Here is a 16,939-nt window from a genome sequence, read left to right on the forward strand (position 1 = left end):
AATTAGCGTGCGTCAGTAAAGAAGACAGAAACCCCCCTCTCGTTTGCAGCCCATTACGCGGGCAGCATGAGGACGTCAGCATTCTTCTTATCGCCAATTCTGCCGTCTCAGACCCCCTCAGTCAATAGGCACGCGTCAAGACAATGGCCTCTCTGCAGCCGGTGACAATGCCGAACCGGCCCCAAGGCCACCGTCTTGCTTACGCTGCACCGGCCCATATTTCCTCCGGAGACGGTCTAACTGACTCGGACATGTTTTGAACGGCGACGAATGCGCCACGGCACACAGCTTCGCCAAATGCGTGCACCACAACCTACCGCCCGCCTTTCCTCTTTCGCGCAACGTATAGTATAACGCTCTGTGGCGTCAGGTACGGTCATGGAGCTCTATGCCTCTCCCTACCAGCTATGACGCAGTAATCGAGAAAACCACCCAGTAAGGCTGAGAATGACAAATATTTCCCGCGCCCCGTCCAACGCCCTGGCCATGCTGAAACCACTATTCTATCAGCTAGCGCGTATGTTTTGGAGAACGTGGTGTAAGATGTCGGTCGTTAGTGGCCTCGTGTGAAGGCGCTCCTACATCATGGGTAGCCCTCACGGTAGGGCCAGAAAGGTCATCTGGAAACCTCTGTATGAAACGTGTGTACTGCGAGTGTCAAAGTGATTGGGTTGCGCGTGAAGTTCAGAGGCAGGAAGTGGAAGACCCGCAAAATGTTTTCTCCCGTCTTGCAGGATAGGAGGCACGAGCTAGCAGAGCTGTACTGTGACTGCCGCCCTATCTCCGTTCCCCATACGAAACCCTGCAGGTTCGCTTCCCCTGCACAGTAACTCGTCGGACGGGGGCGCGCCGCCTTCGGCTACGGCAGCAACGAGGGGCGCGCGCCGAGGCATTTCCAGCACAATGCCTGTCACAGTGGCGACCTCCAGTCGCAGCAGGCCGGACGCGGCGGAGCGTCCCTCTCGTCCCGACTGCCAAGGACGGCGCGGTATGGGAAGGAAGCATGCTTCCGAGATACACAACACACACGGGAGGCCGGCACCGAGCGCTCCGCTGCGCTGCGCGTCAAAAGGCAGCGCTCCTTCCTTCTCCGTGGGGGCGCGGACGTAAATTGGCTTCAGCAGCGACACGGACGCGACGACAGCTTACGGCCCCAGAGAGAGAGAGAAGGGGGCGAATAGGTCAAACATGACACAATGCCGCCACCTCTAAATGCGAACTGTCAATGCTTGCTTCGCACAGCATGACGCCCAGCCGAACGAAGGTTCTCTCTCTCTCTAGACTCCTCAAACCGCCAAGAAAGCTCGATAACAAAGAGAAAAGGAGGATAGAAACGTTGAGACCTCGTTAACCTTATCGCGAAGCACTCCGTGTTACGCACGCAACAAGCCCGCAGCGCGAAGAGATAGGGAATACAATAAGAAACACCCTCAACGCTCTTGATAATCTTGGGACTTTTCAATTCTTTTCCCAGATTAAGTAAAACCCACGTGCCTTCTCCTGGGTGGCCACCTGACGTCGCGCCATTGTTCATGGCAGGCAGCTAGGTCACGGCACAACAGCAACCGACAGATAAGACTCCGTCACACGTCTTAACATTCCTTTGCGAACCACTGTTACTTCAATACATCGACTTTTTAGTGGACAAAACGGGCCTTTATTATGGGCTTAAAAGTAATGGCAATGATGTATGTTCGCTACTAACAAATGGATAACCGCATCTCCAGTTTTCACGAAGAAAAACGAAACGTAGCGGAATTTCTCCCATCTCATTTTCAGCATGAGGAAATGAACGACGGTGAATACGATATCACTTTAATTACAATGGTGGCCATTTCTCTATTTTTTTTTTGAAGACAAAACAGCTACTGCCACCGAGTCCAGAACAGAATTGGCCTCCCGTATGGGTCCTGACCGCGAAAGGCCGGAACACATTTGTTTTCTTTCACGTCAACAATACACAAATACACACAAAGAGTACACCAAGCTCAAAACAACGGAGAAGTAGGGGCTACAGACATACAGTAAATGAGCAACCGGAAAAATCACGAAAAAAAAAATTAAAAAATGCAGCAAGTGAACTGAATCCCAAATCAATTGAAATTCGCAATATATTCGCAGGTTTCCTAGGAGGCAAATGTCTCACGTGCTGGAAAAGCCCCAATATCTGTGGACCCCACCGCCCCCTTCCTCCATACCTGACGAATTTCCCTCGCGGACCTGCAAACACGGCACGGTTCACATGTCCTCCCAGAATGCGACAGTTGCCGATACTTTCCTTCGTCGTCACCTTCCATCAATTAGGCTCTACTCCATTATTAATTCCACAGGGGACTAAATTAAAAAAAAAGAAAGAGCGTGTGAGCGCACAATAGAGACCCCACGGATTGTCGGAACACTTCTTCGCACGGCAAGCGCACATGCAAGCGCACGCGGCGTTGACACAGGTGGCGGTCTTGGCGACCGACCGGCCAGTCGGCGCGTGGCATTCCGACGCAAACGACGTTGAATGCCTCGCTCTCGCGACTCGTGCGCAAGCACCCCCGACTCACACACGAGGGCCCCCGACGAGCGACCTTGAGCGGCGCGCCCTCCATGTTTTCCTCCTCCACCCGGTGTGACGCAACCTGTAAAGCGCCGTGCCGCTCGCAACGAAGAGAGGAGGGTGTGGGAAAGGGCCGATTTGTCCGGCGATCCCGTTCAAAACTGCGGCTGCCGGACCACCCTCCGCCACCTTGTATCCCTCTCCGCGCTACGCAACAGCGCCAGCTTTCCGGGAAGCCAGGGGCACACCAAAGCCGCGCGCGAAGCGAGACCGCACGCAGGAGAGAACCAAAGAGCGTTTTCTTTTTCTTTTTTTCCCTGCTGCGTAGCGCCGCCACATGCGGAGCCGTGGGATCTGCGGTATGCTCGTTGACGAACACACGCATCGAGAAAAGGTCAAGGCGACAGCACCGATGTGCCAATGCTCGCAAAAACAAACAAACGGAGAGAGCGCCAGGAGCTAAATTATACGAGAGAGAGGGACACTATTTGAGAAGTGTAGTTCAACTAGGACTGTACGACGTGGCCCGGACTAATCAGTGCCCGCAGAGGAGTTATGACCTCGGTAAAAAGGAAGAAAGAACACTACGCTTTTCCCCCCTTTTTCTGAAATTAAGTACTTACGCTAGTAGAATTCTGGTGGCCTAGGATTTACCCGTCTTTGACGCTTTACGTAGCACAATGGGGCTTCGTACAAACAAGCAGAAGCGGCAAACACGTGCGGAGGTCGTCGGTTCGGTCTCCACCGGCGGCGTGTGGGGGATCAAACCTGCGCGCGCCACCGCTGTGCTCGGTGCCAATCAATGCACGCATCAGGGCAATACTATCGGGGCAATACAGCGCAGCTCAAATCATCTCGTATCTTTGTTATTCCTTTCCCTCCTTCCAATGCGTATCGTTGATGCAGAATCTACGCGCTAGTTCCCTGAAAGTGCCGCTAACAATTAGAAGTGGTGCTACAGCGAACGCCGTGTCGTCACGTGCACCGGTTACCAACGGCTAAACTCTCGGTGCAAATTTCCAGACTACAGCTGCGAGGCTATACATCCTACTTGGAGGGCACCACATCGCAAATAGTTACGCTGATCGCTAATTTTCATTTTTCTTTATTTTTGTTTACCGTTTTCGCAACAAAGAAAGGCCAGCGATGTCCTTGCGGCATCAAAATTTAATACCATCATCAACATTAAAATTCGGACAACGAACAGCCAACGAGCTACCCGAAGCAGATAAAGAACAAAGGGCAGTAGAAAGACAGCAGATGCCGCTGTTTCTGCAAAAATTGGTTTAAACTGAATGACGATTTTCTGCGCTAATAGAAAAACTATTTTGTTCATAGAAAATGTATATCGCGCAGGATATATCAACATATAGCACTATAGTTGCTCTTTCACGCATTATTGAAGTCACGCTTGGACGTTATCAATTTTTTGAAAAACGAATACACTCAGTTATACCAAGACAAACAAACAATATCTTTTTTTTCTGTCTAGCAGGAGTGCACATCACACGCCTTATAGAACACCGTCATTCGATGCTCAATCTTATGCTCATCACTGCGTAGCTTGCAGTTCCTTCGTTTCCCTGCTTTTTGGGGCTCGTGAGGCATTCCTGCGGGAGGTACAGGAACGGTGCGGCTTCGTTCGACGGGGTCAAAGTAGAAAATCAGATAGTCCGGTACAACTCAAGAACGCTAACTACGATGAAAGGAGGCCCTCCAGCTAATGGCGTCGACGAATATTCCTGACACCACGACAAATCCGATTAATCCGTTGTTAATCCTCTCGCACAGGCCAGCCCCCTGTCATTCACACTAGCAGGTGCAAGAGGATTAACCGCGACGTCATGACAACCGGTCCAGGGAATTGGCTGGAGGGCTTCGAATTAGGGACATCTGCCGCTGGGTTCTTGAGTTGAACCGACCGTTCTCTAAAACAAACTACTGGGAACCTGGAGCCAATTCAGAATGCACCGGCGAGCTTCATGACGGTCTTCAAAATGGATGTAGCTGTTGAGGCGAGCGATGTTTACACTGTGTAAAAATGACGTTTCCTGCCATTGCACGCACTGCATCAACACACTGGAGTAGGTAATAAGCTTTTCGGACTCACCGCACACACAACACCTCCGCGCAAATAACGCTCTTGCGGCGATTTTTTTTTGCTTCTAATTTTGCAGCGCACGATCTCATTCGATGTAATTATCGGATGGCCTATGGGTGTGGTAAGGAAACAAACAGTGAAGGTACGCACTTAAGCAAGACTATTTACTCCATCTTTTCTTCTTTCAAGAGTTCCCCTCGCCAAATCGTGGACTGGGACCAGATTGCCGCAGCTCGCGCGCCGGTAGCGACTGCGGCTGCAGACAGGCGTGGGGCACGTATTTGAAACATGTTTATACACGAAAGAACATACCAAAATTCGCGCGCCTTGTTCAGCGTGCGGAAAATATCTTGGCAACCAAGCTAGTACTACGAAAACCGCACCATCTCTCTGTATTTGACGATCTACACCATCTCGGCACACTATTTTTCGCGTATCGGCGATTCAAAACTTGGTTATCGATTTTCACTAATTCGTTGGATTGCTACTAAGTAGGAAATGCTCCTGCTCAACTACGCCACTACGAACATTGCTACAGTCGGATACAACGCAAGACGGCTGGAGTAGCATGCTAGGCCCATAAACAGGCAGACCTCTCCTTTATTCATTAAAGTCTCTTTCTCTCAACGCAAAAAAGGGACCCCATTCCAGCCAATGGCGTTGGTCGATTATCATGAGCCTGCTAGAGTTACAATGCAGGGAGTGGCAGATTAAAGAGGATCATCTCCTCCCTGCATTGTCACGCCGTTCCCTGCATGAAACGCCAGCAGATTCAAGATAATCGGCCGACGCCATTGGCTGGAAAGGGGTCCTTTGACGGGGGGAAAGCAGTTTCGTTCTCGAGTTTCCCGGATAACGTTACGTGGGACACCCCGCACATTTCTTCCCCCGTTCGTCTCTGCACGAATCGAAGCACAAGGCGAGCGAGCAGAGAGGCGCTCTATCATCCATCCGGCCGCCTATCGCCATTCGGCTGGCTACAAGTGGAACAATGGGCCCGATACGGCAGCGGTGCTCGCCTACGCGCCACCTGCTCGCCCGTTTAGCCTTTGCGCGCTGCAAGCCGGCGCAGCCGTTTCGCAAACCGGAAGGAGAAAACAAAAAAGCCTGCCTAGGCGCTTTCGGCGCGAAGGGAGAAAAACCTCCACACACATACACCCAAAATAACAGCGGCAACACCTCCGCGCAAATAACGCTCTGTATATCATTTTTTTTTCTTTTTTAGAGGTGGGGGGGGGGGGGGGGGGGTACTTTCCTGCGAATCATATGAGAAACGATTCGTGCAGCAGGGCTCGAGTGTTCACAGCGAGGGATAATAGGCCGACGTTAACAACCTGAACGAAACGCTAAGCATGATGGATGCCTGGTATGGCATAGCTGATACATTTTCACCAAAAACTGGCTCACACACAAAGTGCTAACAAATAAACAATGGTAAGGCTCAAGTTGTGCTTAGACACACAATTTCGTAATCTGCACTTTTGATGAGTAGAAATACGAATCCATCAAACTGGTTCAGACCAGGACTACATGATTATTAGTGCACGCAAATCTGTCGCTCCTCTGTACTGGAAACGGATTTCGTGCACGTGGGTTTCACCGTAGAAAGCGGACTTGCAGGCTTCACGATAAGGTTTCGTTATCACGAGAGGTACACGTAAGAAGTTGGAATGCGTTGCTAAATACGCCCGCGTGACGCGCCTCCAGTACAGGCTGGAATGGCACTCCTACAAGCGGCGTTCAATCGCCCAGCCTGGAGGCGCTATATCGCCCCAATTCGGAGCAGGTAGTCGAACGGGCACCTGTTGCCTTGAAACGGCGGAGACCTTGAAGGTGTGATAACCCCCAGGCGACGCGCTGCCCACGCCGGCAGCTGTGGGCGGTGCGATCTGTCGCCGGCACCGCATACTGCAAGGGCCGATCGACACCGCTGCGCGCGCCAGCGCTGTGGTCGCACGCAGCACGGCCGCGTTCAAAAACACCGTGGCATCACATTGGCCCCGCGACAAGAATGCTGCTCGCCCAGATGGCTTTCCGCCGGCAAAGCATTCATGCAGAAGCGATGCTAACACGAGCTCGGGGCGACCCAACCTAGCCTTAGGCAACAACGACTTGTAGTGGAAAACGATTCCAAACTGGCCGCGCTCCAAAAGTCACAGCCCAGCGGACGAAGCATGCGGCCGCCGCCCTCGCAACAACAGGCTGGAAATCGCGGTTCTCTCGAAAAATAGAAATGCACCGCTTTACGACATACACAGCGCGGATGCGTCGTTTTGGGCTTTGCCCTTTGTACTTTATTGAGAGAAGAGTAATCTCCGGTCGAAGCGCAGTCAGGTGTGCGAAATCCGCTTTTGCCCGGAACCTCCCGAAAGCGGTTACTTACAACAAAAATAGCAACGCAGTGCAAAGCTCAAACAGGACCTGAGCAAAGCAGACGAACAGGGCATACTCCAAAACTCACCGTGATAGTACGGACTGCCTTTCCTTCGAACGTGACCGCGTTGACGCGCACTTTTTCGCCCGGCCGTTGCTCGTTTCGTGATGTTGTCGTGCCATCACGGCACACACACACACACACTGCTTGTACGTAAGCCGGAATTGGATAGACTTCTCTTTCGTTCCCTCAAGCGATGTCAATCCGGCGACAGGGCATCACATTCACTCTCACGCACAGGCAGGAACTAGTGGGGGGAAAGAGGCAGCGGACAGCAAAGTCGCGCTTCAAGCGTGCTGCCTTTGCGAGCGAGGAAGCATCCAATCCGGCGGCCAACGAGCCAGCCGGTCGAGTCGATCGCATTCGAGGCCAAGCACAAGAGATGCGGCACCCGAAGACGTGACCGAATTCCGGGCCACGGAACAGGAGGAGGCGAAGAGTAACGGCACGCAGAAAAAATAAAAATAAAAACAAGCGCCGCGAAGACAAACCGCCGCTCGTCCACCAAGACTGGTTGGGTCGTCGATGCAACTGGGCACAGGAAAGGTAAAACGGGGTGACTGCGCAGAGAACCGTGTGTGTGCGGTCTCGCGAAGGCAGCAGAATCGAAGGGCGCGGGCGCTTCTCGCAACACAGCACAAGCGAACTCCAAGCTAGCCTCACGCCCGTGTGCGGCGGTCGCGGCTCCTGGATTCCCGACTGTCACGACCCCGGTGGAATAATAAACAAATCACAGCACGCCCGCAGAATGCAGATCACTCAATGGCACGCCGAGCCGCGCACGAAAACTCGACGACGCTTTGGCTCCCGTCCTCCAGCCGCGGCACGTAGTACTGCTTCGACCGTGAGGCACACGCGGTATACACACACCAGAGCGCGCACACCGCCGCCGTCGAACCCGTGCGAAGAATAATTATTGCCGGCTTCGAAAAAACACCAGCGGTTCACGGACGGCGGCGGATGAAGCACAGGCCAGGCGCGGGCTGCCAAGCGAGCCAGCGACGCGACGGGACGGCCGACGACCGGTCAAATATTTAGCGCCGACGTTGCGTAAACCTCTCGGCACCGGTGAAGACCACAGACTTCCAGAGCAGCACCCAAGGCTATACATGGCGGTTGATATATTTTTCTAAAGTTCGCGGAAGGGCGGTTTTCCAAAAATGTTTCAAAAGAAAACCGGAACTAACTGATAAATAAAACAAAGCAAGAAAGTTTTGCCACGTGTGCCGTTTTCACTGACTCTTCATAGATGGCGCGCCAACAGAAAGCGGTTGCCAGATTCCGCATCGTATGCGCTGCTTTCGGCTAGAAAAGAGAGTTGCGCGTGAACTTTCGGTTTCGCTTTCACAGACGGCGCCGTTTTGTTCTACGCGACAAAAAGACTGCGTCAGCTCAGAAAAATTAAGTATGATTCTACTGCGTATTGCTGAGCGAGGAATGCCCACACAAAATTACATTGACGTAGCAGCCGCAGCTAAAGGAATAAGATGAAGAAAAGAAAGGTCTCTAGTATTTAACAAGATCCGCTTTTTATCCGCCGAACGACACACTTCAGGTAGATGTTTTTCTCTTGCGAAGCGAAAAAAAAAACAGAAAACTGTACAGAAACAATAATTAACTGGAAGCACAAGCATCATTTCACTCAAATTGGCCTTGATCAACAAAGAGTATCCACATGCTATGCTAATCCACATGCTATGCTAATCGACAACACTTGTTGACTTCAGAGGTGAACAACGCACATAAAACGATCTGACATTCGCGGCTCCAAAACGGATTCGCCAGACTGACGTTTCGAAAACACTGCTTTGCAGCTACGACGGACAGTATCTAGGTTTCAACCATCTTGAACTAGACCTTGCTTTCAAGATGTAGATTACTCGTGGTGGCGGCCACATCGGCGGACTTATACCGAGGCGGTGACGCCATCAGCATCGCTCGCGCCCAAGTCCTAACGCGCCTTGCGCATACGCCGCGAAATCTCCGCGGACGAGTCCGCATCTGCGCCAGACTGCAGCCATGGGTCCATCTAAATGTGGAAGCACAAATAAGCAAGCACCGCGGTAGCTCCTGCACCGGACAGAAAAGCGCCCGCATTGACGTCATTCGGGCGATTTGGGGCTGCGCGGGACGTCCGCAAGAGAGTGAACGCGTGAGTGAGAGAGAGACAGCGAGAGAAAAAAAAAAAGTAGAATAGGTGCAGTATTTGTTTGGCGTTATTTCATAAACAGTGGCTCCACCGCGGCTGTAAGACTACTACATTCAATAGAACGCTGTGAAAGCAAACGGACTAAAGAAATAAAATAGGCGGCCGTGGCGGCTGGAATTTCTTTGGAGGAGAAATTCTAGAGGCCCGTGTACTGTGCGATGTCAGTGCACATTAAAGAACCCCAGGTGGTCGAAATTTCCGGAGCCCTCCACTACGGCGTCTCTCATAGCCTTAGTCGCTTTGCGACGTTAAACCCCATAAACCAAACCAAATAAAATAGGACCTTGCGAAACTGAATGCGTAGACTTTACCAAGCACTATACATAAAAATGAACTGCTACAGTAAAACTGCCGCTTTTCTTGCGGATTTCACCCATTTCAAGTTATGAGTGCATGAGGTAAAGACTGAAATGCATGGCTTCAAGAAAAGGTTATTCCCAATGCAGCAAAAACAGGAAAAATGGCAGGCTATGCAAAGACTCCTACTAAAGTACGTGCAAGGGCAAAACGGTAAAACAACGTGCTTTCTTTCATTTGTGCCAGAGAAGGGAAGTGAAATGGTGAGACTGGGCTGTATAGATTTATTATCCACTATTCTGGTGAAATTGCTTAGAAGCCTAATATACATATTTACATGGAGCCAGGTTTTAGAGCCGAGACTGCCAATAAGGTTCATAAAGGGACCCCTTACACATAAGCTTTCTAAAATACCAGAGACATAAAATGAAAACTTTTTACTTCAAAACCCAGTGTAGTCTAATGGCCCTTAAGCAATGTCACAAACAAGGAGACGTGGAACTGGTTGATAATAAGGTCTATAAAACTCATGCAAACCGATTTCCTTCTTTTTCCCTAGAATACCTGCTACTGCTGCAATTTCATTATTGGCTTTAACCTGCTGTGTTTCATGCACTATTAATGCATGAAAAAATGAAAGTGATGCTTTTGTGGCACATTCGGCTAAGGTAAACATCAAGGCTGAAAATAAGAAATGCTCCTCCTGTCCATCTAGGTTCACTATAAACCCCTGAGCAGGCAGGCAGCAGTGCTACCTGACAGTGCCTCTAAACGAGCACTGATGGCTGCATAAGCCCATGCTATGTTTCCGCACGGTTTTTGCACATACTCAAGGGAATTGCCAATACTATGAAATCCAGGCAGACATGCTCCATTGCCGAATGCGCTAAAGTGATTCAAACAAAGCAAATATATCTAAGCTGCTCCACAACATCAAATTTCTGCCACAGCTTCACAACTACCAGCAGTAAGAGACATGGTGTATTAGGAAGTGCAAGTATACTACAGGCATTTTACAGCTAAGCGATTATATAAAAAAGAGCACTATTTCAACTCACACGTAACACTTCCTGCCTTATGCTTTTTAAATGCCTTGAGGCAGAAGTCGGAAAAGTATAGACGCACTTGCAGGTTTGTAGTTATTAGCAGTTCATTATCAACTCTAAAGCAAGGGAATCACACAGCCCTAGGAACAACTCTCGCATTTGTACTCCTTTCATGGAAGGGAGCTCTTCCAGACAACTTCCACTTCTGTTATGGGCACTACACTACACTTCATAAGTGGCGTACACGGGCAAACTTGTGTGAAATAGTTTTTTTTCAGAAATATCCACAGACAAGTATAGTGTTACACGCTGGCCTTTATACAGAGCAAACGGGGCGCATTATATCGGCTGAGTCCACTTGCCGAGTCAGATCAAAAGCCCACCACTCTGTGGTTTTCTTTTGCTTCAGCGTGTTCAACACATCCTCTTCATGGGCATCACAATACAATGAGCAGTATGTTATTGGATGCCTTTAACAGTGCACTAACTTTTTCATGATTTCCCTGGTTGGCATTTAAAAAGCTGCTCGTTGCTCTCTATAAACTGTTGGTAGTTTGGTACCTGTCCTGACAGCATCTGTGTTTGTCCTCGTCTTTGGCGCTGCTTCCTCTAGTCATAAGGTGAAATCATGTGAATAATCACTAAAAATGGAAAGTGGCAAATACGCTTTGACAGATTTAATGCTAACATGCTATAACAAAAATATAACAAAACAGAAGCAGAACTGAAAGAATGGAATGCAATGGTATTGAAGTAACCAATGAGCCTACATTTGGTGCAAATGCACGCCTTCACAAATGCTTCGCATTCTCACATATGGGAACATAACACGCCCTGCTAGCAGCCAACATTTTTTTTGCACGTGCTCTGCATTCAGCACATAAATATTGTCACGTTTTAGTGACGGCAGTCCAGCGGTCAGGAAGACACCAGAAATACTTGCAAACGAAGCTCTTTATTAGGGCTGACTTGCGCCCGCAAAAGAACTGAATCACTCGGTGGCGGCGTAAGCAACAAGCGTGCTCGTCAATCGTCGATCTACGAATGCCTGCTGCTCGCGGCATCGTTCAATTTAAAGCCGGCAAGGAAACTTCGAGATAACAGGTCAAGATCATCTAGAGTAATCTAGAAACACGCAGATGCAGTTGTTCATGGCTGTGAACAATCGAGATTAGTCCGGCCGTTTCTCGCGTCACGAACAAAAATGATAACACCCCTTTTCTGTGGCCTTGCGCGAACGAACGGACGCTACAATGATACGTGGCAATATAGATGTCTTTTTCCAAGCTGCATGAGGTTCATTACTGAACTCCAAGTGCTGATTTGTCTGGCTTAGCACCAAACACCGTTGCCCACCCGTCAAATGTGCCCAACTGTTCAAAAGCGAACCGTTCATTATAACCTTTCTGCATAGCTGATAATATGCTCAAAACCATGTGAAGTAACTCCAGAAATTCCTAAAATGCAATGTTGCTGCTAATGCGAAGCAAATAGCAGCTTAGAACTGTGGCAAGCTACATACAAAGCACTGTAATGACTGTGTTAACTTACAGGTGTTCAGCTGGAGTCCATGGTAAAGAGAATTTGGCCAGATGGTTCTTGATAACCACAAAGTGAACAAGGGAAGAAAAACCTCAAGGTGCTTGCCAACGTTTCGATAAGGGGACCTGTCTCCGCCAGGTGTTCAGATGGTGAGGTAGGAGATTGGAACCTTCAAATCTCATTCACATGCTTTTCATTTAGTGTTTTCCACAAACTCCAGAGTGCTATCTGCTGGGACAGTACCAGCATCTCCGTGATTGTGTGGCTGCTGCAGGCAAGCGTCATTCCCATTTTGCCTGCTCTAGCAATGCCACTGGTTTGGAAGCCTGACCCTGAACTCTGCTCAGCTTTATTAGCCCCCAAGTGCAACACTGCACAGTTCGGGCCAGGACCTTTGGAAGGAAGTCTTAGTATTTTGAAAAAAGGCAGATGAGCACGCCGTTAAAGTGTATGCTGCTTTCAGAAGTGCTCCAAGGACACAACAACAAGGTTGGTTTAGGTTTGGTTTATGGGGTTTAACGTCCCAAAGCGACTAAGGCTATGAGAGACGCCGTAGTGGAGGGCTCCGGAAATTTCGACCACCTGGGGTTCTTTAACGTGCACTGACATCGCACAGTACACGGGCCTCTAGAATTTCTCCTCCAAAGAAATTCCAGCCGCCGCGGCCGGGATCGAACCCGCGTCTTTTGGGTCAGCAGCCGAGCACCATAGCCACTCAGCCACCTGCAACAAGGCTTGTTGCAGATCCTAACTTCTTTTTAGACATCAAGCATTGCCTTACGGCTGAGTTTTAGACACGTTGGCAGGGCCCTAATGCATATGGAACACGGGACACTGCATGATCTACCAAGAGACCTGCTGCTACCAGATTAATTCTTACACTAGTGCACCATAGGCCATCGGACACATTTATACGATTCGATTGCCCGTGCAAAAATGCATGACCTGGAGTTTTTGTTCTGACATCGCCAAGTACACAGGCCTCTAGCTTCTGCCTCTCCATCGAAATGCGACCGCTGCAGCCAGGGTCGAACGTACGTCTTTCGCATCAGAAGCTGAGCACCATAACTACCGAGCCACTGTGGCGGTCCACTGCTGTTAAGGAGATAAGAGAACACTGCTTGTTTACCTGTGGGTACCTTCAATACTGATACTCCAAAGGCCACATCTGATTATGCTTCCAATACGCACTTCCAATACACAGAAGAGAGCATTCCACAATGTCACAAAAAGAAAGTTTAAAACTGCATGACCAGATGATGGCATCCCATTACTTGCATCTGCCAACATTTAAACTTGTGCTCAATATAAAATTGAAAATGAGTATAAGCAGGCTTTGTATGTAATATCTGCCCTGAAATTCAAGAAAAATTCCAGGACTTCAAGGACATAACTAATCAATAATCAAGTGTGGCAAAAAAAATGGTTATTTGGTCATGCAGACTAGAAATCGTTTAGGCTAGGAATCTTTTGAGAGCTTGACTCTGATTTACTTTTTATGGGCACCATCTCTACCTTTTTGTGCCTGGTCTTTCAATGCAAATATTAATGATTATGTCATTGTTAACCTCAGTGTAATTAGGGAGACCATCTGCACACTCCAGCAAAGACGAACATTCTCTTTTCGTGCAAGTTCGCGAGTAACCTACAGTACCATACCCTGCATTTTCAATTTTTCTGCTCGCGTGCTGCTTCTTTTGCTTTTTGGTTCCCCAAGAAAAGACCATACCCTCGGCTCACAAGATACATGGAAGCCTTCATCTTCCATGCATCAACTTCAACTTCCATAGCAGCAGGGGCTGCTATGGCTTCTAACTACATTGCAGATGGGTCAGTGAGAAGCGCATTATAGTTATGTCATGTATTCCATATGAATTTGCTTGTTAACATTCAAGCATTCTTCTATTACTCTGAGAACAACTTAGAACATTTTCCCACTCATGTGTAGGCATTCTTGCCGAATATTTTCCAGTGCGCATGATTGAAAGTTACCATCATGCTGCTGCTGCTGCTGCATGCTTATGATGACCAGGTGGTATGTTTGATATGCTTAGTACCTTTCAGGTGGCACTTCTGAAGACAATTTATTCATTGTAGCAACATCGCTGTTCTTTAGGAACAATACGCACTTTCTGCAACGCATATAATTGAAGGCAGGCAAGCTGGAACTTGAGCTTTTCGGAAGGCATGGTGCTATAAATCTGCACTGCACGAAGTGAAGCATCATGAAAAATGGAGGCGAGAAGCCACTCTGCAGTGAAAAACAACGGAATCACTGGCCCAAAGTGAACAAACAAATTTTTTGGAAAAGTTGCCACATGATTTTGCAGCTACCACCACAGGAAACCAAAATAAATGGCGAGGGGGAGGGGGGGGGGGGGATTATGCTTTGATAAACTCAAAGATGGAATCTGTCAAATTCATCTTGTACAGAATGCTTTTTGGCACCGCTGCAGACTTGCTTTTCAGCACTTGATTGCTATGTAGAAATTTGCTTTTAACAACTAGGTCAGACCAACCAAATATTTTAAGGAATTCATGAAAATTTAAATCTTTTTCGAAAAGCAAAGGTATTCAAGGGTTTCAAGGGCCTGTGCACACTCTGGCGTATAAGTACCTAAAATATGTGGCCCAAGACGAGATAGTAGAGTGAAGAACTAGCATAAAAGAAAAAGCAGACGCAACAGATCCCCAGTAATAGGCTTTTTTTCCACAGAGATAGCTGCATGACAAACTTTCTAGAGGAGACCGGTGTAAGCACAGCACATCTTAGCCAAGATCTCCTGTGCTCCCCACCTAATGCTATTGCTATCCAAACAGAATACCATCCAAGTGGTCATCTGACATAAGCCTCCATGCCAGCCTTCTCCACATGAGCCTCAAAGTCAGGCCAATCCCTAAACTAGGGGCCTGTAAGGAGCTATAGCTTCTTTGCTTAAGGGGATTGCAGGGAAGAGGAAAGAGGGGAGGAAAGTGTGCAGCTTTTTGTATTCACTTTGCATTTGTGTTGCTTCTTCTGTGCCTTATGAGCTGCAATGCCCAACTAGTAGCATGAAACCATCATATCGGCGGGAATGTAACACACAAGGCCACTAGAAGAAAAAATGAGACTGCACTCAAGCTTTGTCAGACTCAATAAAACTGTGTCAAATTTCTGCAAGAATTGCCATTGGAGATCGGGGGTGCTGATCTACATGAGGTGCCAATGTATATGTGGAGTGTGGAACCTCTCAGGCATCTCAGACTGCTGCTCTTAATTGCGAATGTGTCACTGTGCAACTGTTACATTTAAGTGGTTACATTTACGGGGCAGGGCACTTACGCTTACTCACGTCTGTTGTTGCATGTCCGCATACCGCCTTCAGCACACGTGCGGGAGTGCAGGCACATGGTGTGCATGCCTTGGATGTGTCCATGGTGTTGGAGCTTTGGCTTCGCATGTGCCACGGCACCATCCCGAAAGAGGTATGGTGAATCGACGCCACATGAAGCAAGCATTCCAGAATCGTCATTTCCTCGAGAAGAATACTTAGAGATTCCGAATACCAAACATTCAGATCGAATCGAATACCGAATATTAGAAGTTATAAAATATTTGCACACCCCTTTTAATAAGGAACGCACAGCGGGTGGAGAACAGGGCACAAGACTTGTGACCTGAATCTGTGTCTGGTCACTTGCTCCTCCCGTGTTGTACACCCCTTATAATGCTTCACCAAATAGCCGAAACTGCTATGTATACACTGAAGCATTACTGAACAGCCTGGTTCAAGAGCCCGATGCTGCTGTTGCTGTTTTCGGTACCTGCTGCCAGCAAAAGCAAAAAAAAAAAAAAAACTTGTGACATGCCCTTACCTTGGGATGTCTTCATCACTTGGTGCTTTGGAGGTGCTCAAGTTCGTATCACTATGGTATTCCCCTAGGGACAGGTTCACTGCAATAGAGGAGAGGGTCAAATAGTTGAGGAATGCTGCATACAAGCTGTCTCGTCAACAAATGCACTTCTGGATTTGCAGGCCACAGCAACCAAAAAACAGGATGGCAAAATTAATGTGCAACAGAATATGTTTGCGCTTCTTTAATGTTTTGATGAGGCTCAAAGCACTTCAACCTCTAGAGCTATGAATTGTCTGAAGACTGCATTTTGTATCAATGATGGAGTTCGAAACAGTGGTATTGGAAGTTTTTTGCCTGAAAAAGCCAATAGAAGGTGAAAATAGCACTGAAATGCATATATCACAGGCTTTGGTGTGCTTGTATCACTTACCAGCACGCATCTATGGGGTAAACAAGGAGTTGCAGCCAATGAAGCTGGCGGCAGTGGTGACATTGGCCCCTTCTAGTATGTCATTTTTATGCTGACAGAATTCTTGTGAGAGTGCGGGCATCTGCTTTCAATATATACATATCAGACACAAAATATACGAAATTTTTATCCCTTTTGAGTTGGAATTATTGAAAGTTGATTGCACAATTACTGTGCTGCTAGCTGGTTTTGAGTTAAATGAATTATTGCAGCTATTTCTTTAGAAATGTGTGTACTACTTCTAATCTGGACACAGGTGTGTTTGTTCGGGAACATTAATGTCTGATGGTATCGGTGATTGCTGCTTGTAGTGCAATAAGTTGTGAGGAGATTCTGTGAGGAATAAGGGTAGATAGTAAGGGTGTGCTAAAATTTCAAATACCAAATTGAATATCTTCCTTTCCTCTTTTCTGAACAAATCAAATAGCACTTGCTTTAAATAAACTGAAATGAGTAGAT

The 16,939-nt window shown here is 48.2% G+C and overlaps 1 protein-coding gene across 19 annotated transcripts in view; it reads right to left on the reverse strand.

Annotated features, from left to right (window-relative positions):
• dlg1 (MAGUK family member discs large 1) overlaps positions 1-16,939 on the reverse strand; it is a 559,794-nt gene that overhangs the window by 103,880 nt on the left and 438,975 nt on the right. For all 19 annotated transcript variants that reach the window (XM_089544710.1, XM_089544718.1, XM_089544717.1 and 16 more), the window contains one exon: positions 16,030-16,108. In XM_089544710.1, coding sequence (XP_089400836.1) covers positions 16,030-16,108 — 79 coding nt within the window. The remainder of the gene's footprint in view (positions 1-16,029; positions 16,109-16,939) is intronic.

Source organism: Amblyomma mixtum, chromosome 5, assembly GCF_055824585.1.
Source record: "Amblyomma mixtum isolate Tamu chromosome 5, ASM5582458v1, whole genome shotgun sequence".
NCBI lineage: Eukaryota > Metazoa > Arthropoda > Arachnida > Ixodida > Ixodidae > Amblyomma > Amblyomma mixtum.